The following is a 25,602-nucleotide window of genomic DNA, read 5'->3' on the forward strand; positions in this document are numbered from 1 at the left end:
GAATAACACATTCACAGAAAGAGAGGGAGGGTGTTTATTTGTTTGAAAGATGGACAGAAACAGATACAGGAAGGAAACGAGACCCTATATATGCTGCTGAAACTTTCTAACTAAGCTGCAGATGACTAACCTATTATATTAACATTTAACACAGAATAAATACTAGTAAAAGAGAATATTTGTCCTTCAGAAACAATGGGTGATATTATGATTAACCAAACAACGTCAACATTTCTGTGAAATCATTCCTCTGAGCTGAACTAAGTTAAGCCGGGTTTTTAGATTTCAGATAGATAAGGCAGGTACGACAGGTACGACCACGGCGCTTACCGGCCAATGTTCCTCTTTCCAATGTAACGAAACTGAACCAGACAGGTCCTGCAGGAAGAGTTCAAATAAAAATGTATACATTAGCTAGAGCAGGAAACATGTGCATGAATACTTATTATTATTATTATCCTATTTTTCAGTCCTGGGATTTTTACAAGATTGTTCAAGAGCATTGCTGACAGTGTTGTTGATGTTCTAGTGTTGTATTCCACAGACAGCATCTGTTAACACATAAAACTGTTTGTTTTGGTGCAAATGCAGTTTTTTTTCATTTACTACTCACTCCAGCAAACTGAGGAAGTTCATGATGTCTTGAGGGCCGACTTTATTCCAGTAGGCCATGAGAGTGTCTGTGGATGAAAGGAAAGACAAAGTCTTTGATGCATGTTGTTTTGTTCTTTTTACTGACATTTATAAAACTTTGAATAAATAGTTCCAGTTGATTTTAGAGGAGTTGTGCAGCTAAATCAACCACACGTCCTCTATGAGGGAAGCCTTGCTCTTTGTTCGTGTGGCAGCCAAGTTTCTGTGTAGTCTCTATCCCAAAATAGCAGAAGTGGTATTGTGTCACATCCTCTTTATGGTCAGTGAAGGTCTAATTGTGTGGTGTGGCTATAGATCATCACTGACCCTCTGACAAGGTCTTGACGATGTGCAGGAAGGAGAGCAGGAGGCCTTTAATCTCATACTGTCCCAATCTGCCGACGGGAGGCATGGGACTGCTGCTCATGGTGGAGCCACGTCTCTGCAGCTGTGAGGAAGTTCAACATAAACAAAAACACACAATGACGGGATATCATGATGGTGAGGAGAAACTGACACAGCCAAAGAAAATGAGTCTCCATTTATCATAGAATCTAGAGGTTTTACAGGCAAAAACTTAACAAGGAGTCGATCTGAGGATGAACTGTACCACCTGACTGAGAGGATTTATTTGATATATTGTTTTCATGGATTCTATGTTTGATATCTGTCTGGGGTCTAATAATTAAACAATGAGTTATTTTTGGTTGTTTAGAACCACATGTGACACATTAAAGGAAAAGTATTATCTTCCCTCAGCACCAGCCCATTTCAATGCTGAGATAGACTTTGTTGTTTTGTTTATTTTTTTATGTCATAAGAACAGGAAGCACAGAACAAACAAAGTAAAAAAGAGTAAACAGACATGAGGTCATGGGATGATCAAGGAGTCAAGGGAAATGTTCCTCTTTTAAAATAAAATATTGTGCATGTTACAATAATATGAAACTCTCCCATTTTACTTGCAGCTCTTTTTGGAGCCATATGGACTAAATAACCTGCTCCAGAAGATGCAACTGTTTGACAATATCGATAAACAGGACAGTTTTTCTGAAGCCCGTATCATGTGATTGATTTTTTACTTGCTGCCAGCTAAATCTAGATAGGTATCATCTTTACTTAGCCTGTGATAAACTACTATTTTTACCAGTTGTGGAAATTGGAAGTCTCTGGCACAGAGAAATAACATATGTCAGAAGTTGGCTACACAAACAGTATTGGGTAGCAGGATCAGGTGACAATGGTATTATGCACATTGTATTTGTTGACAGTGAGGATAATATGGAAGTTATGAAAACACCCTCCTAGAACAATAAATATTTTTTTGTCAAACTAACCAGTAGGTATGTTAAAGGTCCCATATTTTACAATTTCCATAAAGCTTGGGCCTGGCTGATATCAGTGACTGCTTCATTGTGACATCAAAAAGTTCCAGAAATCCTGACGGCTGGTTCTAAGGCTCAATTTCTGAATACAGGCTATGTGCATTTCTCTGTGGACTGAGGCTTTGACACTTTCACAGTATCTATATAGAACCTAGATCTGCTTTATAATCAAAGACGACATGGAAATCTACCGTTATGCAATATGGGACCTTTAAATTGTTGACATTATGTGAGTGACAACATCTGCACATCAATTCATGTTAGGGAGCCTAGCGTGGCCGAGAAGTGACCTACAGCTGCATCAATGGAAGTTTAGTTTAATCAGGCTCTTGTATTTGAAATCACCAGCTGCCATAAACCAAAGACAGTGTGCTGAAAGTGTTATGTACACAGATAATGAATGATCCACTCCAGTCCATCTATATTTAACATCTGGATGTGTGACCAGACACTGGATGTGCACTCAGTCCTGGAATCAGACCAGGAAACAGGAAGAAAAGTGTGTTTTCCAGTAAAAAAGAAAAAAACATGTAACATGTCAGTAAATAACATGTGGTGTCACTCAGTGGTCCTGGATCAAAAGAACAAGAACAATAAAATAAAAGTAGTCTTTGGCATGTATTAAAGGAAGATTAATGCAATGCAACTGCAGAGCAGGAACAGTTGCGTTATGTTGGCCCTGTATTCAAAGACAACAGGCACCTCACGCTGAGGGGACACTATAACACCACTCAAAAGCAACATGGAGACTGTTTTTTTAACATTACAGGCTCAGAGCCTCTTCTCTTCTGATTGGCTCACGAACGCTTGAGCGAGGAGATGTAAAACTACATGAGATGGGTTTTGGTTCTTAAAACCACAAATATACCTTCTTAAGGATCAAGACTTCATATAAAACACTGGAAAAGCGAAAAATATGGGACCTTTAACAGAATCCTCGTAAAAAAAAAAAAGAAGTGATTAACAGAATGTGTTGGCTGTGCTGGAGACTCATTGATAAGGTGTTAAACAGTGGGTCAGCAGATGTGAAATGCTCTCACCTCGATGCTGTCTGGTGTTCCTGGATCCATAAATAAAGAGCCCCTGGAGTCCTCTCTCCTCACAACATGGCCATTCTGGAGACCTGGAGCCCACACAGCGCAGTTTCTGTTAGTGTCGACTTGAAAGCAGCACAATACAAGTATTATCAAATTTAGGGGACGAACTGATGCTCTCCCAAGCACAACAATGAATGTAGATCTGATATCTGCTCTTGGATGCAAGAATAGACCCCAGAAGCGCTGACAGACCTTTATGTGCTGTATATTATGCTGAAAATTTCTACTGTTAACACAATATCTGGCGGATAAACAGCTTTTGATAAATTATTCATTAAGGGGGGAACTCCACTGATTTTACACAGCCAGATCAGATGGGCCCAAGACACCACTTTTATAAACTCTTCTATGGTTATGAAGGAGCCCTGTGAAGTCTGAGAAGATATCCCTCATTATGTCACCAGGGAAAAGAAGCTATTGAATTGCACCATGGGAAGTGAGTGTGTGTGTGTGTACGTGTGTGCATGTGGGCGTGTGGGCGTGGGCGTCTGGGTGTGGGTGTGGGTGTGGGTGTGGGACTGGAAGATTTCTGCCACAAATGATTCTGTTATTCTCAGTCTCATAATCTTCTACTTCAGTTCAACAACAGTATAATCAGCATCTAATCTAATGACAAGCTACTGCAGACATTAAAGAACATAGCCCATCTGAAATTTGAAAAGATTACAGTTGCACTGAATGTTTTTTCCTAACTTTCTTTGGTCATTGTTTTTGCTGTGCAAACTCTAAGCAAATGGTTTGCAAACCAAAAATGTTCCCATCTTTGCAAAAGACAGCCGGCCTCAGAAAAGTTCTAAGATGTATACCGAGCCGAATCCAAAGAAGAATCCAAACAACTATGTGGCACATGTCTGGCACACAGCCGCTGCTTTCAGACAGAGTGCCGCTAATGGATAAAGTTGTGTGTTGCATAAAATTTGTTGTGTATCCATGGTGCCGCTGGCCCCTTTGCGGTGACGGTAATGGAAGATGTATAAACAGGGAGAGGCCGGATGCCATATGTGTTGTGTAGCATCCGCAGTTCTGGACTAACCGTGGTCTTTGTCAATTGCGGTGCTGATTCTCCTGCTGTCGGTTGAACTGGTTGATATGAGGTCGTCTCTGGAGCCCTGGACAACCACGAGATGGAGGCAATGAAAACAGTCACATCCTGAACACTCAATACAGGTTTTAACCACACAAACTAGAAGATAAAGGTATAGACTAAACAGTTACACCTTCTGATGGATACCAGTTGAAGCCTGCATTGCAACTAAACAGTCCCTGTGAAAACACACACACGTCTATCTTTTCCAGATGTTGAATCCATCAAACCACAACTGTGAATTCTCACAAAAGAATTATAATGCTACCATCTGCTCCTTAAAATATCTTCTTCATCACACGATGAAAACAACAAGTTTTCAAGCTGAAAATGACTATTCTACATGACTATAATGCACAGATGATCCAAGGTCCCTCTGAACCTGGATCAAAACTCCTCCTCACCTAATGAGGAGCCCATTTCAGCTTACATCTTCATATTTTCCTTCACGTAATAAACGATGCATTTCAAAGCAGCAGTCTAAGCAGCAGTCAAAGTAACCCCACTGTGGGGGTCCAGGGATGCACAGGGACTCACGTTGAGGCCAAGGCCGGGGCTGGAGGTGTGCGGCTGGGCAGACAGCTGCTTCAAGTTCTGGTAGAGCAGCTCGAACAGCGGCAGGTACAGCAAACAGATCCTGGCCTGCTGGTTCTGAAACAATCAATATGACTGGATGAGCTTTTTGAATAATAAATGCACTGATGAAAATGTGAAACCTCTGTATGAATCCATGAGGTTATAGAGGCAGACAACATGACTACACACGTAATGAGAGAAGGCTATTGTAGGTGCGCGTTAAACAAACATTTGCAGTTCGCCCATAATGCTGTACTCAAAAGCATTATCAGTCCTCAGCTGCTCGCAATGGTGCCTTCACTCTAAACATCAGCTTGTTTGCATAACAGACATTGTTATCTTGCTTGGGGGGGGGGGGTTACACACACCGTTAAACTACAGTTTAGCATATGTACAGAGCGTAACTTGTGTCACATCAAACATTAACTTTTTTTTTTTGCGTGCAAACAATGAGGTTCTGATTCAAATGGGCTGCACAGTGGGCAAGTAGAAACAATGTGCACATTTGCTTAACAAAGATCTCAGGTTTTTTTTCTAAGAAATGTGTGATAGGTGTGACATGACAGGTGCAGAAAGATGCTTTGTTCTTTGAACCAAGTAGTTTGGCAGGTGTCACACTCGCTGCAGGGAATTTGGATTTGCTCAGTTTTGTCATTCTTTTCTGCACTTTTTGTGAATCTGGTCAAAGTTTGTCCTAGTTGTGGTGGTTAATTACGTCTTGAACTAACAGGATGAGATAACTTCAGATTTTCCCTGGGGAATTTCTGTTGCTTGAGGATGGGTGTGTTTTTGAAAACAAGGTGGACAACTGCATTATACATACATTGTTGTCAAGAAAATTAAATTTGAACTTTTTCTTTTTAGCTGTTTTATGCTTTTATTTGACAGAGACAGACAGGAAATGCAGGGAGAGAGGAGGGGAAGGACACCTCTGTCTTCTCTGCTTGTCTCCTCTTGCTCCCATCAGCCACTCCCTCCCTCCCTCCCTCCCTCACCTTGAAGGCAGTGTAGCGATCATCCATGGCGTGTTTAATGAGAAGGTTCTTGAGAACGCTCACGGCCAGCTGCCTGACTTCGGGCCCCTGCTGCAAGGCCTCAGCCACTTCTCTCAGCAGCAGGCCGACCAGGAAGTGGTTGCGGCAGTATTCCTCCGTCAGGCTGAACTCCAAACTTTGCTCTGTGGTTGTGCCAGACAAAAGTGTCATTGGTAATGGCTGAATAGATGCCAGTCATGTCGAACGTGTTTGTTAAAGCTGGTTGTACATGCAGTTAGAAATCTAACCGAACCTACTTCTTACCAGAGGTGGACAAAGTACACAACTCCATTACTTGAGTCAAAGTATAGATACTCCTGATTTCTCTGAGCGTTTACCTGAAATCTGCTATATTTTTAGTGAATCACCCGGAAAACAGACAAACACTTAACACACTTAAGATAAGGCTGTGAATGCTCGGGTGAATCTTCTGGTTCATCTTTATATAAAGTAGCCATAGTTAGGACAAGTTCAAGCTGAGCTGTTCAAAAATGCATCAACCACAACATGACTGACAGCGGTGGTTGGAACTGGCTCCCACTGGGCATGATACGGCTGGTGCCGCAACTTGAATGCGAAAAGTGTTTCCATTTCATGTATGAAATTCTTGTGTTTCCATTGCTCACTTTCAAGTTGGCAATTATAAATTGCGCATTAAGCAGGTTAATGGAAACACACCCAGTGATTGTTTTTTCTCCTGTGACAAACACAGCCTGTGGTTTATCAGATTTTCAAAATACAATACAATTCAAGTGATGAGTACTTCAAGGAAATGTAGTGTAGTCAAAAGTACAATATTTGTCTTTTAAGTGTAGTGGAGTGAAAGTCATAATTTTACAAAATAAATAACACTCAAGTAAATGTACTTTGTTACTGTCCATCCCTGCTTCATACACAGAAGATCAGAGTGCAAAGACCAGTAGCTTAGGTCTTAGATGCATATACAATATAACCAGTGTTCAGTATTCAGTCATTCAAAGGTAAACATTGCAAAACAATATGCAACAGAACAGCAACAAGCCCTCGTAACACATTCATTCAGACGTGACTTTCCGACGTTCCCACACCACACAAATAAAAGAGGAATTAAGATAGTTAATTACACATTGCCATCATGAGGAAATGTTATAATGTAATAAGGACAACATTTTTTGATTTTTATCTTCAGAAAAGAGATAAATCAACAGGAATCAGAGAAACGTGCCACTGAAAAAGGAGAAGCTTCAACAGAGACTATGGCGTATAGTTTCACAATAACGCTGCGACAATATTAAAACAGGCAATGCAGCCTGGGAAATAAGAAACCATCTGCAATTATCTTCTCCAATGACACAGACAGACAGGGAGAGAGAGAGAGAGAGAGAGAGAGAGAGAGAGAGAGAGAGGACAGACATAAACAGCAAGAGGAGAGAAACGCAGCTTCGTGAGAGATGTTCCTGTGTGGTGTTTGCAAATATCAAGTCAATTATGCTTTAAGATAAGCGGCTCCATCGATTCCCACAACAGCCAAGCTCCTCTCGTCTGCAAGACACAGGCTCAGGCCCCGGCAGGCACATGAAGACATTAGCCTAGAGTTAGCATTGTGCAGAGTGAGCAGAATTGAAATGGGTGCCTTATGAGAGAAAAAGGGGGGGGGGGGCTGACAGGATAGGGAGTTAGTGCAGGTCATGTGCAAGGTGTTTGCATACGGCAGCAAACAAGGAGGCGATGGTGTCGAGCAGTGAGCATCACCTACCTACAGGGCCAAAAAGCTCCGTCGCATACGGAATAAAATCTGACCACAAGCAAAACACAAAAAAAAAAAAAGAGAGGGAGGGGGGGAGTAAAAATAAAGAATTTTGGGGGTAATACTGTAGACAATACATGCAGCATTACAACATACACATGTTGCTTTTCACTTGTGGTTCCGTAAAACATGTAGTGTCACATGACACGTGTTGGACAAAGTTGTTAAGCAGGTCAGAGTAATGTCATCAGCTTACTTACACACGTGTGTGTGTGTGTGTGTGTGTGTGGAGGGTAATAGACGGCATGGGTGTGGTGGATGCAGGGCAGGACAAGGTCAGTGAGGGGTCTGGAGTCATGTGAGCACGAGCTAGTCAGTGGTTACATGTGTGGCAGGAAGCATAATGCATTCAGGGGAAGGCAGAATACGATGTCTTGACTCTCACCTTGCACCCTCTGCAGCTTGGTGCGCCCAAAGGCCATGGGCAGGTTCAGAGGGATGAAGTGCTCGTGGTTAGACACCGTCATCAGGAAATCAAATTTCATTTCAGCCAGCACCTGCGGCAAATATACATACGTGAGTGTCCTGCACGCACACACACAGATTTCTGTCAAGCCTCAGTGCACAAAAACAGAGTTCTCCTCAATGTCTAAATATACAGTAATCCTCCATGCTACTTCTCAAACTAAGCCTGGCTGGGGTGTCAGTGTCGGGTCAATTTGTTAGTCAAATGTGCAGCTGATACAGAAAGAGATAGAGGAGGAGGAACCGTTTATTACAACTCTGCCTTTCAGTACAATGGCCTTGTGAGCTCAACGCACTGCAACTAGAGAAAACACATGCAAATACATATTCATCAACACATGCGCCGCAAATACACACAACACAAGCAAATACAGAAACGTTCTGCAAACAGCACAGACAACAATCGAAGTGTTTCCAGGGGAAATGTGCATGCTTACTTGTTTTTCAATTTTTTTCCTTAAAAAGTCACAAAGCATTGAATAACCGCGTCCCAGCCTCGTTCATCCCTTTTCAGTGTCCCCTGGAAACACTCCTGTTGTCATCCGTGCTACTTGCAGCACATTTCTGTATTTGCTTGTGTTGTATTTTTAGCACATGTGGTGTCAAATTGATGATGTTTTCTGAATTTGCTTGTGTTTTCTTTTTCAATTTGCATGTTTTTTGAGCTCTCAGGGCCACCGTATTTCAGGTAACATAACAGGTAATGTAACTTTACCTGGATAAGGATAATCAGCTGGAAACATCTCTTTACAAATTACACCAGCAGTATGTTTTTACTGAGTGTGCTGGGCTGCTGAGTCAGGGCATGTACTGTACCTTGGGATCCTTGAGACTGAAATGACACATGTAGTGGTTGACCAAGCCAAAGGCAAAGCCCCTGTTCATGAAGGTCAGGCACCTCTGCAAAGAGAAGAAGCTTGTTTAACACACACGCAGCTCAGGTACTGTATATGCAAGAGGTGTGATCCCGGATAAAATACACACATTTTTGAGACTGAGATCAACATTTCAAAAACAGAGCTGTTGTGTTCAGGAGCAGAGTAAAGAATGAAAACAACTATATGATAAGAAATTCTGTGACTCTCTCTTCATTTCACACGTCAGATAATTGGTGAAGTTTGCTCGTATGGCCCCTGTTGAACAGCCCTTAGCAGATTAAGTGGACTGGGTTTCATGTTTTTTTTTGTATGTGGGGTTCAGACCTTGATGAAATTGGCCAGGCTCAGGTTGATGCAGCGAGCTTCCTCTGGGATCTCCATGTGGCGGATGGTGATATGCGGCATGACTGACAACACCAGAGACTGGAGCGCCTGGTGGAAGCTTTCAGGGAAGCGCTGAGCCCGCGGCATCTAAAGAGACATATGTAAGGATAGATCACTTAAACTGAAAGCATAAAAAAAAGTTAAAAGGTCCCATATTTTACACTTTTCCTGCATTTTATTTGAAGTGTTGATATCCATAAGTAGATATCTCAGGCTTCTCTCTGGTGCTCTAGTAACAACAGGTCAGTGAGCCAATCAGAAGAGAGGAGGCTCTGAGTCTCTCTCTCTGCTTTAAAATAAATAAAAGACGTGGAAATCTTGCTTTTTTACAACATGGGATTTAAAATGTCAAAGAGCTGGAAACACTGTGAAGACAGATAACCAGTATGTAGACAAACTTATATTACATATGCATTTTCCCAAATAGGTCATAGTTTAACTTAAAAGCAGAATACAGCTACAGTCATCTCTGCTCACTGCTGAGGGTCTGGCACTGTTGACTCAGACCCCTATAAAATACAGACCCAGGGCATAAGAATGTGAAAGATACACATGGCTCACAATCCGTCTGCTTGTCTTTCTTCAGAGTGTGTGTGAGGTTCTGTTTGTATGTGTTGACATCTTTTATACACATGTGGTATGAATTTACTTTTAAGAGATGAGATTGAGAGACGTCTGGACATGTGCCCTTAAGGCAACATCACAAGCAACGACTCATCCTGCCAGACACACGAATGTGACGTGTGATAAACTGCAAATCTTTAATTGTGCAATTGTGTAAGAACATGAGGCCACTCAGTGCCAACCTTGATGCGGTTGCCCTCCTGCAGGTACTGCGCCATGGATTTGGCCATGGTTTCAATGAAGAACCAGGAGTACTATAGAAAGGGATGAAAAAGAGGACTGGAGTTAGACTGCAATGGTTGTTGCCTAATGTACAGTTTTCCTGGAAGAGAACATCAATGAAGTGATAGCAGAAAAATATGACTCAGTGTAATAGAGACAACACAGTGCAAGCAGCAGCATGTTTGAGGTGAGAAAAATCCACTTTTGCTTTGAAATACACGGGGAGCCATTTTACAAGCGAGTGCTCCATCTGCTGTTCAGTGTCGGTGCTGCCACTAACTGAGTGAGGGAAATGAAGGCACCTTGAGCAGTTTATTGCTGGTGTTGAAGTCAGCAGTTTGCTTGAGGATGGCTGTGACTGCGGTGGCCAGCACCTCGTGAGTGGTCGCAGAGTTTCCTGATGCAGGGTTGTTGGTCAGAAACACATACTGAGGATAGAAAGGTAAAATTATTTTTTGTAGCTCTGAATTATGCTGATGGCTTTAACCCCTATAGCAGCGTTTGTGTTGGTGGGTCACCTTGACAAAAGAGCGCAGGTAGTGCTCCAGCCCTTCCTCGTGACATCTGGAGACTATGTGTATGATCACACTGAAGATACAGAGCAGGGAAATTAATTATTATACTGTAAGCATTTTTGATCAATAGTTAATAGAACATAAAGTTCAGAGTGAACAACTGACCGCAGAGAGTTGACAGCGATCTCATGGGATTCTTTATTGGCTGCTGTGAGCACCTCAAACAGCTGCATCAGCACTGTTGGTAGGAAGTTGATGATGACATGAGTCTCCATGGCATGCAGGCACTGCAGGAACCAGGAAGAGGTGGAGGAAGAGGAAGAAATAGATGAGTCAGAAGTAAAAATGAAAATCTGAATGAAGAAGAGGATCAAAGTAGGAAAAGGGCGCGTCATCTGTTTGTGGTGTCTTACAATGACAAAGTTACTCCTCTGATCTAAAAGCAAACTAACCTGTATCTATCCTGGCACTGATCCTGACTGTGATAAACTGTGTCTTGTTGACTTGACATTTGGTGTATGCTCCTTTTTTTATAGCTATGTATGTTGTTGTCAGTCTGTAAAAGGCACTGTGTATTACTATGTTTTTATTTTCTTTGACTTTAGTTTTGACTTCAGGAACAACTACGTTAAAATATTAACATATGATACTGATCCTGTTTGTTTAGTCTCCTCAAGAAGTTTATCCTGAAGGCAAGACTCATTACTAGTAAAAGGCTGCACACTTGCGTACAGAAGGTTATAATTTTATGTACTTATACCAGATTTCTATTTCTATTTAGTTGGGAAAACTTCAGTGAAATCAAGATGTACCTCAATGGAAAACAGGTCAAAAGCTAAATCTGAGCACTGGGGTGGACACCACATGTGACGGGTATGTAAGAGACTGAAGTTTTGAGCAGTGAAGATTTTTGCAGGTACTGTAGGAGGTGAACTGTACTGGAAGTTCTCAAAAACATCACTTAATAATTAGATTTTATCATTGAGTTGATACAACTTTCTGTAAAACCCTTGAATGGCTGCAAACACTTCATGCTGTACAGTTGGTGACGGGTCTGTTAGTCTGATGAGATGTAGTAAGAAACCATGAGCTCCACCACTGCTGGAGACAGTGGGGGTTCTTTCCAAAGGAAATCATTGTCAAATATTGTGATTTTGTCTTTTACCAATTACTTTCTGGCAGTAGGTTCATACAGTTTTGCAAAAAGTAATCCAGAGCAGGTAAGGGAAAGCCATTACTAGAAAACAGTCAAAACCAGAAATATCTACAGTGGGTTATTTATGAAATATTTGGGATGGAAAGAATTACTTTTTATATTAGACTGCAACAGGACAACATGGGAAAGATGGATGGACTACATCTCACCTGTACGACTATCATTTGTTTAATGTGAATATCTCTGTCCTTTTCTTTACTTTTTTTTTTCACACCACTTTTTATAATTTGAGTATCATGAAGGTGCACCACAACATTTCAGTTCCACTAATTTGGTTTTTATTTTCAAATCTTTATACCTGTGATTTGATTTAATTTACTGGTCACTATTGTGTCTTGCAGAGAGCTTGGATGGAAAAGATTTGTGAGCCATCACCTTGTTTGTATCACAATAAAAAAAAGAATCTGGTGCTGCAGTCAGGGAGCCTGTGTCTGTAAAAGATCCCTGGTCTCAGACGACTGCGTGTGCGCCATCTCACCTTCAGGTATTTGACGAGTTCGGCTGAGTTGCCCTCTGATGTCGTCCTCATCAGCTGGCAGTGCTGGAAGAACTTGTGTAGATGCAGGTCCTGAGGATATGAAACAGTCCAGTATCGGTATCATCCACACTCCCTCCATCTGTACCAGCTGCCTTTATGCAGACTTTACATATATGTGAGGATGTAAAGGACAAACAGACGAATCAAGTTGTACCTGAGCGTATATTGTTGATGCTACATGGGTCCTCACTTTGAAGAGGGTCTTGGCATTTTCCACCCACTTGATGTCCGGTTGGGACTGTTCAAAGGAGACATGATACACATATTACAGAACATGCTGTGGTGCTCGTTTTAGGAAAGGATCAGGAACACTGTGATCCTTCTCAGCTAATTCTGGACATGACAGAAGTAACTGCAATGTTTCCATCACTCTGAGTGTTACTGGTGTAACAGGATGTGGTTCTACCTTCCTGGTGTCCTGACACAGGTATCCAGCAGGCAGGGTGGCGGCTACAGAGAGCTGAAGTTCTAATGACTGCATCCTCCCATCTTTTAGCAAGGGCATCCAGGAGTAGCCCACTAGGAAAGAAGAAACTTTTAGCAGACTGACGGTAGATAAATGAAACACTGACATCCTATAAATCAATAAAGCTTTGCAGCATATTGAACACCCTGCTTTATCTTTATCTTAAAATATAAAAACTGCAGCAAGCGTTTGTTGCCCTTATTTTTTTTCTTTTTTTTTTAAGAATGCTGCCTTCAAGGACACTCATATACATGCAGTAGGAAACAGTTTCCCAACAGGCTTACCCAGCGACTCCACTCCCTCCCTCTTCTTGCTGCTGGCCTTGCTGCTGGACTCACAGCTGATGTGGTAAAAGGTGAAGAGGATGTGGTGTTTCTCATGCACGTGGACCGGCAGCTCAATCTTTACCTGTACACAGACGAGAACGTCACCGGTTTAAGCTTAAAATACCATAAGTTTATTCCTCATACTGAAACCAGAATAGGAATGTATGTACCAATAAGGGACTTAATATAGTAATGATGCAGTACTACTAGGCAAGCAATATCAGAAGCTGCCCTCAGCGCTTTAAAACCGTGTTTATTTCATGCTTTATTGGTCATATTCAGGTTGTATCTCAGAGACAAGTTGATTTCATTTCATTGAGCAGCTTTTTCACCAAACACCCTTCAAAAGGTAACACATCGTTGAACTATTGTGATTTCACCACACTTCAGACTTCACTCGACTCTGGAATAAAACTCATAATAACATTCACGCTGCCTTGAGCTTTATAAGGGTCATATCATCATATTTCACACTCTTTCAGGAGTGGTGCTTCCCTTTTCTTATAAATTTCATATGCTAGAACATTTTTTTTTCACCAAACAGAAGTGGATTAAAATTAATTGAAAGTGAGGCGTCTTGTTTTTTCACAGTTGTCTTTTGTTCACAGTCAGTAAGTATTTGTTATCAGCTCTGCAACGTCGCCTCTCATTCGTCTCTATGTACAGAGAAAAAAAATCATCTTACAACATGAAAATTGCAGCCAGTTGTGTTTTGTTTTTAATTCTTTTTTAGTAAAGCTGCCTTTAAGGACACACATACAGTATATCTCTGTACAGTGATTCATCTGTACGGAAAACTGTTACTTGTTTTTAGGGTTTACACCCATAGGACAGTTGATGTCTTATAGTGAAACATATTACAACTATCTTATCCACCAGGGGGCAGCATTAGCAAGGAAATATATTTTCCCTGTGTCTTGGAACATGACGATTTTCTCACAGGAAATGACACATGACTGAGCAGAACAGCTAAATTGACTCGCCACATATATAGATGGAGGTCATAGCAAATTTCTTAAGAGTCATTCATTCATTCAGCATGTTAAAACTTCTCTCAGGCGTGAGTCAGATAAAACTTCCTGTGTCCTGACTTTCTGAAATGTCAGAATCCTTGGCACCTCAATACTAATAACAATACTACTAATAATAAATCATATAGCACATTTCAGTGTACTGAAAGACTTAACAAGATAAAAAGATTAGAAAAAAATAGCAGGATAAAATATGCTAAAAAATACATCATTGTTGTCAAATCTTTGTCATCTGGTTAGAGCAGAAGTTCTCCATGATATGACTGGAAGCTGAAGCATGTGGAGGTAAATCCCAGTGAGCGTGCCACTGTGTGTGCGAGCCTGCATGCGGGTGTATGTGGGGACTCTTAAGATCCTAATCTGTTTAACATCAGGGCCATATGGACCCCCTCTGTTCTCCTTCTCTAACAGTATCCTGACCTCTTTTGTTGAGCTCCTGGCTTCGTGTGTGTGTGCATGTCCGTGTGTGTGTGTGCTCAGGGTCAGTGACTGTTTGACCAGTCTAGTGTGAGATCACAGCTCTACCCCTGAGACAGATTTATGGGATTATCTCAGTGCTGTTCTGAGGAATTTGAGAAATGAACACACACTGTACAAAAATATAAGGATCCAGGGTGTTTTGAGAAAAAGAGTATTAAGAGTTTCTTCACTGCTGCTCCACATGCATTTCTATTTTTTTGGCTTGAAATTTTGTGACAATAACCTGATGAATGCTGTTAGGTTTTATTCTAGAGATTAAAGGTTTTATATTGTATTAAGGTAAATTTCCATGTGTTGTTTGATTATAAAGCAGGTCTAGGTTCTATATTAATACTGTGAAAGTATCAAAGCGCTCAGTCCACAGAGAGATGTACACAGCCTGTATTCAGAAACTGAGCCTTAAAAGAAGCCATTAGGACTTCTGTAACTTTGTGATGTCCCAAGAAAGCAGTCACTGCTCTCAGCCATGCCCCAAGCCCCACCCACCTGGACCCACCATCTAAGCCTTGCAGGATTTGGTTTCTTTGAGATGTTACCTGAAATCTGTTATATTTTTATTAGATCACTTAGAAAACAGTGAGCCAATCAGAAGAGAGGAGGCTCATAGCCTACTCTCTTTTTCTTACTAGAGCTCCAGAGAGAAGTCTGAGAGAGGAGATGTAAAACTACACTGAGATGGTTTTTGATTCTTAAAACCACAAATGTATCTCCTTATGGATCAACACTTTAAAGGAGCTATTTGTAAGTTTTGCTATCACTACAAAGCTAGCGTTAACATTAGCAGGTTTTTACTCACTAGTCTAGAAGAAACGTTGTGAGTTCAGCATTAAACTTCATTCCCTTACACACCAAGAGCTACCTCCAGCAGTGGAAAGCAACACCAATGTTAACTCGTTTCTATCACGTCTTTTCTTCAACTTAAGCTATCACCCTAATAAGCAACCTCTGGCCCATCTCGTCACTTTCCGATAGCGACTCACTGTAGCCTCCAATCTGCCCTGAGGATGTAGCGCTGCTCAGAGGGCGTATCATAACCTCTTCTCTTGTAAACGCCACAGTGGCTGAAGTTCTTGTCAAGCAACAATCACCACCGCTCGCTCCCGGCAAGAACCCATGTTTGATGCCAGAGAATACTTACAAATAGCTGCTTTAAATAAGTCGCAGGCCTATAATACATTTATACTGATGCATTTAAATGGTGTCACCATCACAAGGAAGTCACCTCACCTCGTCATAGAACTCTGGGCTCTGATTGTGGTGCAGGACGGCTGCATAGGTGTTCCCCGTGAAGAGTGAGTCTCCCGGCTTGCCGTAGATGCACTGAAAAAGAAAAGCAAGCGCATCAGTCATCCAACTCTGGCACTTTGATGTCGGGGGCACAGCAGTGAGTAAGTGCTCAGCAATCTGTGGTTACTGACAATATTTGGAGAAAAGACGATGTTGGGTGTGCAAGCCCTTCACCACATGCATCTTTGAGGCACCAGCCAGAGAAACTAGAAAGGGGATCTGATGAGACAAGAGGGGCCTCATCCTGAAAAATTACATGGATTTTTAAGCCTTGCACAACAGTTTAGTTTATGTTCACTAAGCAGCAGCAGCGTCCTCCCTCCTCTGCTGGATGTTGATGACAGAAAACCAACAAACACAGAACAATTACAGCACTTTGGCTCCACTTGTGGTGACTCAAATATTCAATTTTTCTTTCCAAATGGCAACTAGAGCCATTAGCAGTCGTGAATGTGGGATCGTTTATGAACACACCCTCAAAAACACCGAAGAGCCAATATGTTTTGTATCAGAGCAGCAAAAAAACTGAGAAGAAGTTCTATGGGAAAAACCTGTGTAACAAAGACAAGCTTGACCAGGTCAGGATATTTCTAATGAGGCGTGACAAAGGGGGAAGAAGAAAATTCAGACCTGTTCTGATGGCTGGTTTGATACTGTAATTAGGATGCTAACAACTGTAGTCATCTCTAATGAACAATAATGAGCCAGAGGAAGGAAAGATTTCTAGAGCCAAGTGATTGAAATCGAGACTGATAGGAGCCAGGATCAGGAAAAGCCTCTGCAGGAGGACTCGGACAAACCTGGAGGATGGGAGACGCTCAAGAAGATGGAGGAGGTGGTGAGGGAGGATTATACAGAAGAGCTGTTGTTGCAGATCATAAGGCAGAGCAGGACTGCAGGTGGTGCAGCTACCATGATTACCACGATGGGAAAAACAATACTTCCGGGGGGGGGGGGGGGGGGCAGCCCCGAGTGGAGGGCTGATGGGAGTCTTGATTACCTGACTCAGGATGAGGGTTGAGGCGTGGCTGGGGGAGATGCCTGGGATCTTATCTGTCAAAGCTGTCCTGTTCATACATGTACGATGCCAAACAGGGCTAAAAATCTAACATTTTCTGGTAGAGCTAGTCATCACTTTAGCTATTAAAAGTGGGAATTCAGGTTAATCCCACAAACAAAATCAAGCCTGAGCTCATGAATGTAAGTTTGATAATTTATGGTAAAGATAACAGTATCTGAGGCAGCACAAAACTTTGTATTTCCAATTCACAGTCTCTGAAAAATCTTCACCTTTCACGTCCTACTTGCCCATGCATCAAAAGAATTGGCTCCCAGTCAGATCTGAGTAAAAACCCAGATCCTCCCCGAGCTTCTGCTGACTCTGATTAAATCTCCGCAGAGGTGTGCTGCCAGCTCCTGCTCAATTTTTGTAAACAACTTTCTGCCTCATCATACTTCAAGCATTGTTGGAGAGCATCCTGTGTATGTGTCTGCATGCACGCTATCTGAGATATAACACGCACGACTTCACGCCGATTTGTCCGTCTGGAGCGCCCTTAATCGAGAGCATCAAGTGTAAATGTTTTGGCGATTGAAGTCAAAAGAATTTCTGTTTGCCTCCATCCTTCTGGAAAAGTGAAAAGAAAAACAAATCCACGGCGCTTTGATGACTGTTTCCACCCACAAATATTTGAAATGTGTGGCTAGAGAGGAACAGAGAGGAAGAAAGAAAGAAAGAAAGAAAGAAAGTAAGAAAGCAAAAAAAAAAGAAAAAGAAGAGTGACCATTCATTATCTCCTCTTGCCAGCTATAATAACCAGCTTCTGTGGAGCTTTTCCTTTCTCCTTTTCGGGCCCCTCGGCTGCACGCTGACTTCCACTTTGTGAAAAGCAATAAAAAGGGAAAATTTATCATGTTTGAGGCTTCTGCTTTTGATCAGATCTCACTTGGGACATTCCACAACTTTTCACAACAGAGTTATTGTTTTTGAGACAATTGCACCAGGCTCCTGTTAATCTGTTAAGAGAATAAAATGCACGATAGTCTCATCATCCCAACCATCTGTCCTCCTCTATCCTCCACTTTATTTCCTGTGATCAGTATGAACTTAATCTAGTCTATATTACTTGCCCGTCTTTTGTTTGTATGTTATGTTATGTTATGTTATGTTATGTTATGTTATGTTATGTTATGTTATGTTATGTTATGTTATGTTATGTTATGTTATGTTATGTTATGTTATGTTATGTGTGCATGTACTGTATATTGTCCTGAGCATCCTCTGTGACAGAAACATCACACACTCATCTCTCTGGATGATGTTGTTCCTGACTCCTCGTTCAAGGCTTTGCATCTTTTCATTACAGATACTAAAGCAGCAAACATTACATTATTGAATTACGTGATACAATTCATTTATTTAAGTACGTAAGTATTTGTGGTGCTTGTTTCATTTTCTTTATTTTCTGTATCTACAATAGAGTATACTATCTAAAATCTGTCCCTGCTGTGCTCCAGATGCGGCTTCTAAGCATGTAAAGTAAATGATTCAATTTCATTTTAACTTCCTACAATCTTTGATAATAAAGTGTTTATTGGTAAAACCTATAACTTTAGGGCAGGGGAAAGCAGACAGACTGATGAACAGACTATCACCAGTCGATCACAACCATTCATTACACCTACGGGCAATTTAGAGTTGCCAATTGCGGAGGATTTGTAGGGGGAAGCTAGAGTAAGAGAGTTAGAGAGGAAACCCATGCAGGAGAATATGCATTATTATACTTTATCCTCAAAATCTCAAATTAGCCTTGGTGGCTGATTGGTACTAATTCAGGAATTAGATAAACCTTCAAGTAACTGACCTGTGAATACATTCCTGAAATCACAAATCAAATTGTGTGTACCACTAACATACAGAGGCTTACTGCAATGAACTCACCTTTAAAGGGACTGCACCTTCCTCATCTGAGTCTCTGAACTGGATGCAGACTGCAATGTTTCTCGCCTGGTGTGAGGAGGAAACATCACGTCAGTCAAATCAATGCACACAGCAGAGGAGGAATCAGTGAGATCAGTGAGTCACGCACCTTGGTGAAGGTCTTCTGGTTGTCGTATTTGAGCTGCAGTGGGTAGATGTAGAGCTGGTTCTTGTAGGTGGTGAAGGGGTAGTTGTACTTGGCCTCCTCGGGGAGGAACTCCTCGACCTCCACGGACACCCGCTCACAGCCATCCTCGAAGGGCTTGACGGGAATGTAAGAGGAAGTCACTGTATCTGGGGGGAGGGGGGTAATCAATATTGATATTGATTACAAAAACAGCTGAGATCTTGCAAATTAAATGTACAAACTTTTGTAAGCTACAGATGTGTAGTAATATAAAAATATATAATATAATGTAATAACATACTGCAGATTATAATGAATGAATGCACAGCAAAATGTGTCCATAGTCTTTCCAGTTTAACTACAACAGCCTCATAAAACTCTTTCCTGCAAGTCTTAATCATTTAATCTCATTATTGTATTTTTTTGCAATGAAAAGTAAAGATGTGCGTCGGCTCCCTCATATTTACACTGTGCAGTGGTTTGTGTGTTTTACAGGCAGTGACTCAACTTCAAAGCGTGACCACTGTTAGTGACAGAGGGACAAATGTTGGGATAAGGGGAGTGTAGAGAAAGGACAACATACTTGAGAAGTCAGGTGGGACACACTCGATGGTGACATTCAGCTGCCCGGGGATTGTCTGAAGTTTGCTCTTCTCAGGTCTGACGAGGAAAAAGAGAATCCAGGATGAGTACATTAGAGGACATTCAGAAAACTGCCCAACAATGCACAGCACCATTTCCTGTGCAGTAATATGCAAAAAATGTGCAAGCACATGACTGTTTTCAGTAACTAGGCACTGGCTAAAATAGCAGAAGAATGGTGATGACTCACTTCCTGATGTCGGCTAGCAGCTTGAGGATGTCATCAGTGGAGATTTTGCTGCTGTCCTGGCGATAGAGAGGAGAGAACTTCCCATCCATGTCCAGGCTGCCCTGAGCGTCTTTGAACACCTGCCTGGAAACACACACACACACACACATGGCTGCAGTGTCTGCCTCAGGCAAACAACAAAGTATCCGCCTTTTAATCCAGAGGTAAACAAAAACATTAAGGCAATATGTTTTTTAATCTAAGGCAAATTTAATGTAGCTGATTTTGGGGCAGTTAGGCTGCTTAAATATTTATTGTATTGTAATGTATTGCATCAGTGCCACACTGGTTGACAATGGGAAACTCTGAACTGCCCACATCTCAGATTTTGTTCAATAATTGATTACATTTACATTTCATCATTTGGCATTTTTACCCAAAGCAACTTACCAGTGAGGGACATCACTAAAGCTTCAGTGCAGTAGAAGACTTTGGTGTAAGTATTAAGTACTGCATCTATTTAATAAGTGAAGGAGATCAAGTAAAGGAGTGCATAGTAAGTGCTCGTTAGGCACGTTGGGGTGTTAGAGGTGTTCGGAGAGGAAAAGCTCAGAGTCTTCAAGAGAATCTTGAAGATAAAGGAACACCGCCGCTCTGATAGCGTTTGGTAGCTTGTTCCACCATCAGGAAACCACAGACCAGAACAGTCTGGACTGAGTTTGTCTTGTGTGCAGGGATGACACTGCCAGACGACATTCCTTGGAGGGACACAGTGGTGCAGAGGGAATGAATGATTGAGTTCAAGTGGAGCGGTGCAGACCCAGAAGTCACTCTGAAGACAAGCATTAGTGACTTGAATTTGATTCAGGCCAGTGTAGGTCGATGAGTTGGGGAGTGACATGTGACCTTTCGGGTTGATCGGAGACCAGACGGGCTGCTGCATTCTGGACCATGTGTAAGGGTTTCAGTGAGCATGAAGGGAGGCTATAATAGTAATGAAATGAAACACTACTTTTTCTAACCTTATTTTCCACATCTGGAAACTTGCTGACGTATAAAACCTGTGGCATTTATACATCTATATTTTAAATAAAAAGACTTTTAGTTATTAAAATCCTTTCGTGCTGATGCCTTTTAATGCAGTCTTATGAAGCCATTCCAGAGATGAATCCAAACAGATTCATTTCTGGGTAATATTTATCCCTGTCTTACTTGGCAGCCCAGGCAAAAGGCATCCTGTACTGGCCCAGGCGTTGGCATGTCTGCTTGGCAGCTTTGAGCACCTTCTGAGCGGTCTGCGGAGACATGGGAGAAGACACATATAAGAACACAGCATCGGATTTCGGCATGTGTATGTATTTATTATATGAGGTGAAAAGCAAATACCTTGTTGATGTCCGACGTCTTGATGTACGGCTCGGCGCAGTGGGTGATGCCGTTCTGCAACACCTTCTCCACACGGGCCACCAGGAAGATATCTGCATGAGGGTTGGTTACTGAAAAGATACCCTGGAAGACAAGAGGGAGAGATGGTGAGGGGAGGCTAATTAGTGTTGGAACGTGATGATTTAGTGTTCAACAAGATCTGTGGTTGTAATTTGATTTGGCAGACTGTAAACCCTGCTTCTGGGATTTTCCACAGGGAGTATAAAGAGGAGAGATGATACGAGGATGTGAAGAGAAACCACTTCTGGGAACTCAAATAAACACTTCAAATATCTTTTTCACTCTTAAAATTCATCCACTGCTTCTCTACCAGGCAAGTGCAGGGTAAACTGCTGCTGTTAGCTGAGGTTATACAGGAAAACCACACAGGGCTCAGGTCTATTTTTGGTCTGGTGAGACTGTCTTTAAGCTCGTAGTGTCAGTTCACACAAACAGTCTCAAGGGGACAGAAATGACATTCAGACGGGGCCACGCTGCCCATATTAATAAGCACATGCACAAATAAAAAAAAAAAAACTTCCATGGAGGTTTCTGGGAAGCAGAAGCAAGTAATATTGGCAATCATAAAAGTTTAAGCCCAAGTAATGAAACTGAGGGGCATTACCGAGGCAGCAGTTGCACCATCTTAGCGGCTAATGCAGCTTTAAATCAAAAAGAGACATAGACATCACAGACTGCACATTAATAATACACATCTTAGAAGAGGCTAGCATGGTGCCAGTCAGATAAACACACACACACACACACACACACACACACACACACACACACACACACACACACACACCCTGGTCACACTCCAAGCCATAACCCCGGCCGTCCTCTCCCATCTGCTCTCATTCACTCATCTTCACAAGTTTAACACAACCACATGCAGCTGCTTCTGCTTCCAGTCTTTTGACATTATGATTTGTTGCTGACTACTCATTACCATATATTTCGCAGACTGTGGGAAAAAAAAAGAGCTCCTAAATTCAACAGTTTACTTGCCAGAGTAAACTGTTGAATTTAACTGTTCAACTGTTTTAATTAAAACTGTTGAACTGCTACAAAATAGTGTAACTGCTCCTTTTTCTGAAACTCCATCATACTCAGAGAGATGTATTAGATTTGTGAATTATGTAATGGACTGGTGCAGAGGCTTTGGCCTCCTCCAGAGAGCTGCTGATGTAGCAGAGAGATATAACAAGTGGAGGCCCCGTCCTTGGACCACACCCAGTGCACCTAAATTAAACTGTGGTCAGCCGAGCTATAACAGCACACTAATCACAGAGGTAGAGGCTGCTATGTTTACATGCAGGCGCTTGTATGTGTATGTGTATGTGTATGTGTATGTGTATGTGTGTGTGTGTTTGTGTGTGTGTGTGTGTGTGTGTGTGTGTGTGTGTGTGTGTGTGTATAATGTGTGTGTTCTGCCGGTGTAGGACTTTCACAGATGTCGGTTGGCAGAACGTAACATTAAGTCCATAAATTATACATATGTGAGCTTGGAATGGTTCTTTATTATATCAAAAGTTTATAAACTGTATGGACCAGTCTGGCCTGCTACTGGTTGCAGTGTTCTGTATTAGAAATCCTGCTCTTCTTTTCTTTTTCTTTTTTTGTATTAATGAGATAACGTAACAAAAACAAGAGTGACATTAAGGATACACAGGAAATAACAGACAGAGATGGAGATGACAACAAAAACAAACGATTATAGAGATGTATGCAAAAATGACAAGAATATGATGTAACCTAAATATAATTTTAAACAGAATGTAATAATAGAACAATATATATTATTACAAAAAACACATTATAATACTTTATATCATATATAACATCCAGGCTATGTAACAGTGATATGTCTTATATCATAAATATAATAAGTAAAATATAAAATAGTATAAGATAATGTGATAATAGTGTAGTGATATTTCGGTATCATTATATACAGTGTGATATAGTATATTAGTAATAATTGTAATATAACAAAGCTATGTTTATGTAGTGATGAGTAGCAAGGCCGGGCCACCATGGAGGTGAGGGACAGGGCGGGGTGGTTCAGCAAGACCCAGGTAGAGTGGGTCATCAACTAATCAGAAGGTTGCTGGTTCGATTCCCGGCTCTGGACAGTGTCCTCGGCAAGATATTGAACCCTAAATTGCCCGTGTATAGTAGAAAAGCACTGTATGAATGTGTGTGTGAGTGGGTGAATGTGGCTGCCATTGTAAAATATTTGAGTGGTCAATAAGGCTATAAAATGCGCTATGTAAGTGCAGTCCATTTCCCATAGTCCAGTCATGTCTATTATGCTATAGAAATGGCCTAAATGCTGCTAATTTACAGAAGGCGCTGGTCTTGCGGAGTGACTGCATCACATTAAGCAGCCAGAGTTGAGGGACACACCATGTGTGTGTCTGCTGATCTCACAACACCTGCAGGAGTTTGCACAAGCCAAGAGTAACGCTGACACATGGGAATTATTCTTTCCTAAGTAAACTCTAGACTTAAAATACAGTGACAAGACATAAAGATTACATCACTGAGCAGACACCAGAAAATTGGCAGACCACAAAGATCTGAAATCACTTGCAAATGCTGCATGAATGAGCTGAACTGAGGTCTCATGTGGATCTTCTCAAAGTTTTTAAGGGCTGGGTATGGACCAAACTTTGTCTGGAGACACACTCCCCCATCTGGATGTACTACAAATGATGTGAAAATGCAAAGCGCAGCACTTTGATTAAAAGAGAGAAATCAATATGAAGAACACTGTTATCATCTGGTAAAGAGCTCAGTCATCAGTGTGTCACAGGAGAGCTAGGAATCCAGCAAGTAATCACTTATCCCGGGCAGCGTGTGAACACTGAGGGGGTATCACAGAAATACAGTAAGTGACAGTTCAGCAATCTGCCACCTCACTGAGCTATCAAAGCAGAGCGGGACTGACGACAGCGTCCAACCACAACCTGACGAGACTTGGAAAAGTGAACACCGGTGATGCTGATGAGACAATTCAAAATTTTCCTATTGTGTTTCCTCTCACGCTGCATTTACTTGTTTAAACTTTTAAGGTCTCTGCTTCAGAGGACGCAACACACCGAGGTGCTTCCTGTGAATATAACCCTTTGAACTACATAGAAACATTTCCTGTCATGCACCGATCACCGCTGTTGCACACACACTCATACAGTGACATCCACATTGACCTTTCTGCTTTTGGACTTTGCTGCTATCAATCCATGTTCATATACCTCATATATCAAATATGCACCTATTATCTAAATATGTATTTTATCTAATATTTTATTGCAAGATACAGATAATTTCTTAGCAAACTGTGTATAGTGTCAGTTATTTATTTGCACTACTAAAGTCATTCTCCATGTTATTGTCAATCTCATTATAATATTACAGGTTTTGTTTTGCACCGTGCTGATTGTTTTTTGTTTTTTTTGCACTGATGTGTCATTGTCTTAGTTCTTCTTAGTGTGTACAGTTTGTCTTGCACTGATTGTGTGTTCTTTGTGTATTTTTTGTGTTTTTAATGTCTACTCCAGTTGCCCTTTACATTGCCTCCTGAGGACAAATAAAGTTTCTTAAATTAAATTGAATTGAAGTTGTCAGTTTGGTGTTTTTGGATGCACACCGAAGTAAAATTTTATATTCTTTTTACACTCTGCTTTAGGTTCATTGTTTCTCCTCTGTATTCACTATTTTCTCTATTTTTTTTTAAAGTTTTTAAAGCACCTTAAGCTGGAGCACTTATGTGGAAAGGAATTACTGTTCAGTGTTGTCACTTAATTCACTGTTTTCAAAGCAAATTTCAGAAGAAATAAGTAAGAAAACAGTCTGTACTAATGGCCACAAAGTTATTGATTGAGTCCCAAAAGCTCATTATGTTTGGAAAGAAGACCCAAACAGAACGAAAGAGCCACAGTCTGAACTAATGCTCATTTTCAGCTATCTCTTCATTCGGTCTAATTGCCCTGAACATCAGAGCACAGAGCCGCTCGAGCCAAACCTCTATCCCAACAGCTCAGCCAGATCCTTTGTCTAATAAGCTCCAGCACCAGAGACCATGTGACGTTTGATTGTAATTGAACATTATAAAACTAAACAAACCGATCCCAGAGATACAATAAAGCAAACCTCTCTAGTGTTATTTATACTAATGAAAACCTGTTATTGGTGTGATCCTGCACTATAGTTAAAGACTTTAAAAT

At 41.3% G+C, this 25,602-nt stretch overlaps 1 protein-coding gene across 1 annotated transcript in view; it reads right to left on the minus strand.

Annotated features, from left to right (window-relative positions):
- Positions 1-25,602, minus strand: part of LOC111226900 (dedicator of cytokinesis protein 11-like) — a 68,305-nt gene that overhangs the window by 21,493 nt on the left and 21,210 nt on the right. The window contains exons 13-37 of the mRNA XM_022752208.1: positions 21,332-21,454; positions 21,158-21,240; positions 19,967-20,089; positions 19,718-19,794; positions 19,117-19,301; positions 18,969-19,034; positions 15,968-16,060; positions 13,188-13,311; positions 12,844-12,956; positions 12,592-12,675; positions 12,378-12,467; positions 10,849-10,970; positions 10,687-10,756; positions 10,471-10,596; positions 10,129-10,200; positions 9,263-9,409; positions 8,877-8,960; positions 7,981-8,092; positions 5,771-5,952; positions 4,737-4,850; positions 4,149-4,224; positions 3,059-3,141; positions 961-1,081; positions 614-680; positions 331-378 (exon numbers count right to left, since the gene is read on the minus strand). Coding sequence (XP_022607929.1) covers positions 331-378; positions 614-680; positions 961-1,081; positions 3,059-3,141; positions 4,149-4,224; positions 4,737-4,850; positions 5,771-5,952; positions 7,981-8,092; positions 8,877-8,960; positions 9,263-9,409; positions 10,129-10,200; positions 10,471-10,596; positions 10,687-10,756; positions 10,849-10,970; positions 12,378-12,467; positions 12,592-12,675; positions 12,844-12,956; positions 13,188-13,311; positions 15,968-16,060; positions 18,969-19,034; positions 19,117-19,301; positions 19,718-19,794; positions 19,967-20,089; positions 21,158-21,240; positions 21,332-21,454 — 2,585 coding nt within the window. The remainder of the gene's footprint in view (positions 1-330; positions 379-613; positions 681-960; positions 1,082-3,058; positions 3,142-4,148; positions 4,225-4,736; positions 4,851-5,770; positions 5,953-7,980; positions 8,093-8,876; positions 8,961-9,262; positions 9,410-10,128; positions 10,201-10,470; positions 10,597-10,686; positions 10,757-10,848; positions 10,971-12,377; positions 12,468-12,591; positions 12,676-12,843; positions 12,957-13,187; positions 13,312-15,967; positions 16,061-18,968; positions 19,035-19,116; positions 19,302-19,717; positions 19,795-19,966; positions 20,090-21,157; positions 21,241-21,331; positions 21,455-25,602) is intronic.

The sequence above is a fragment of the Seriola dumerili genome, unplaced genomic scaffold (genome assembly GCF_002260705.1).
Source record: "Seriola dumerili isolate Sdu_G_001 unplaced genomic scaffold, Sdu_1.0 BDQW01000167.1, whole genome shotgun sequence".
Taxonomy (NCBI): Eukaryota; Metazoa; Chordata; class Actinopteri; order Carangiformes; family Carangidae; genus Seriola; species Seriola dumerili.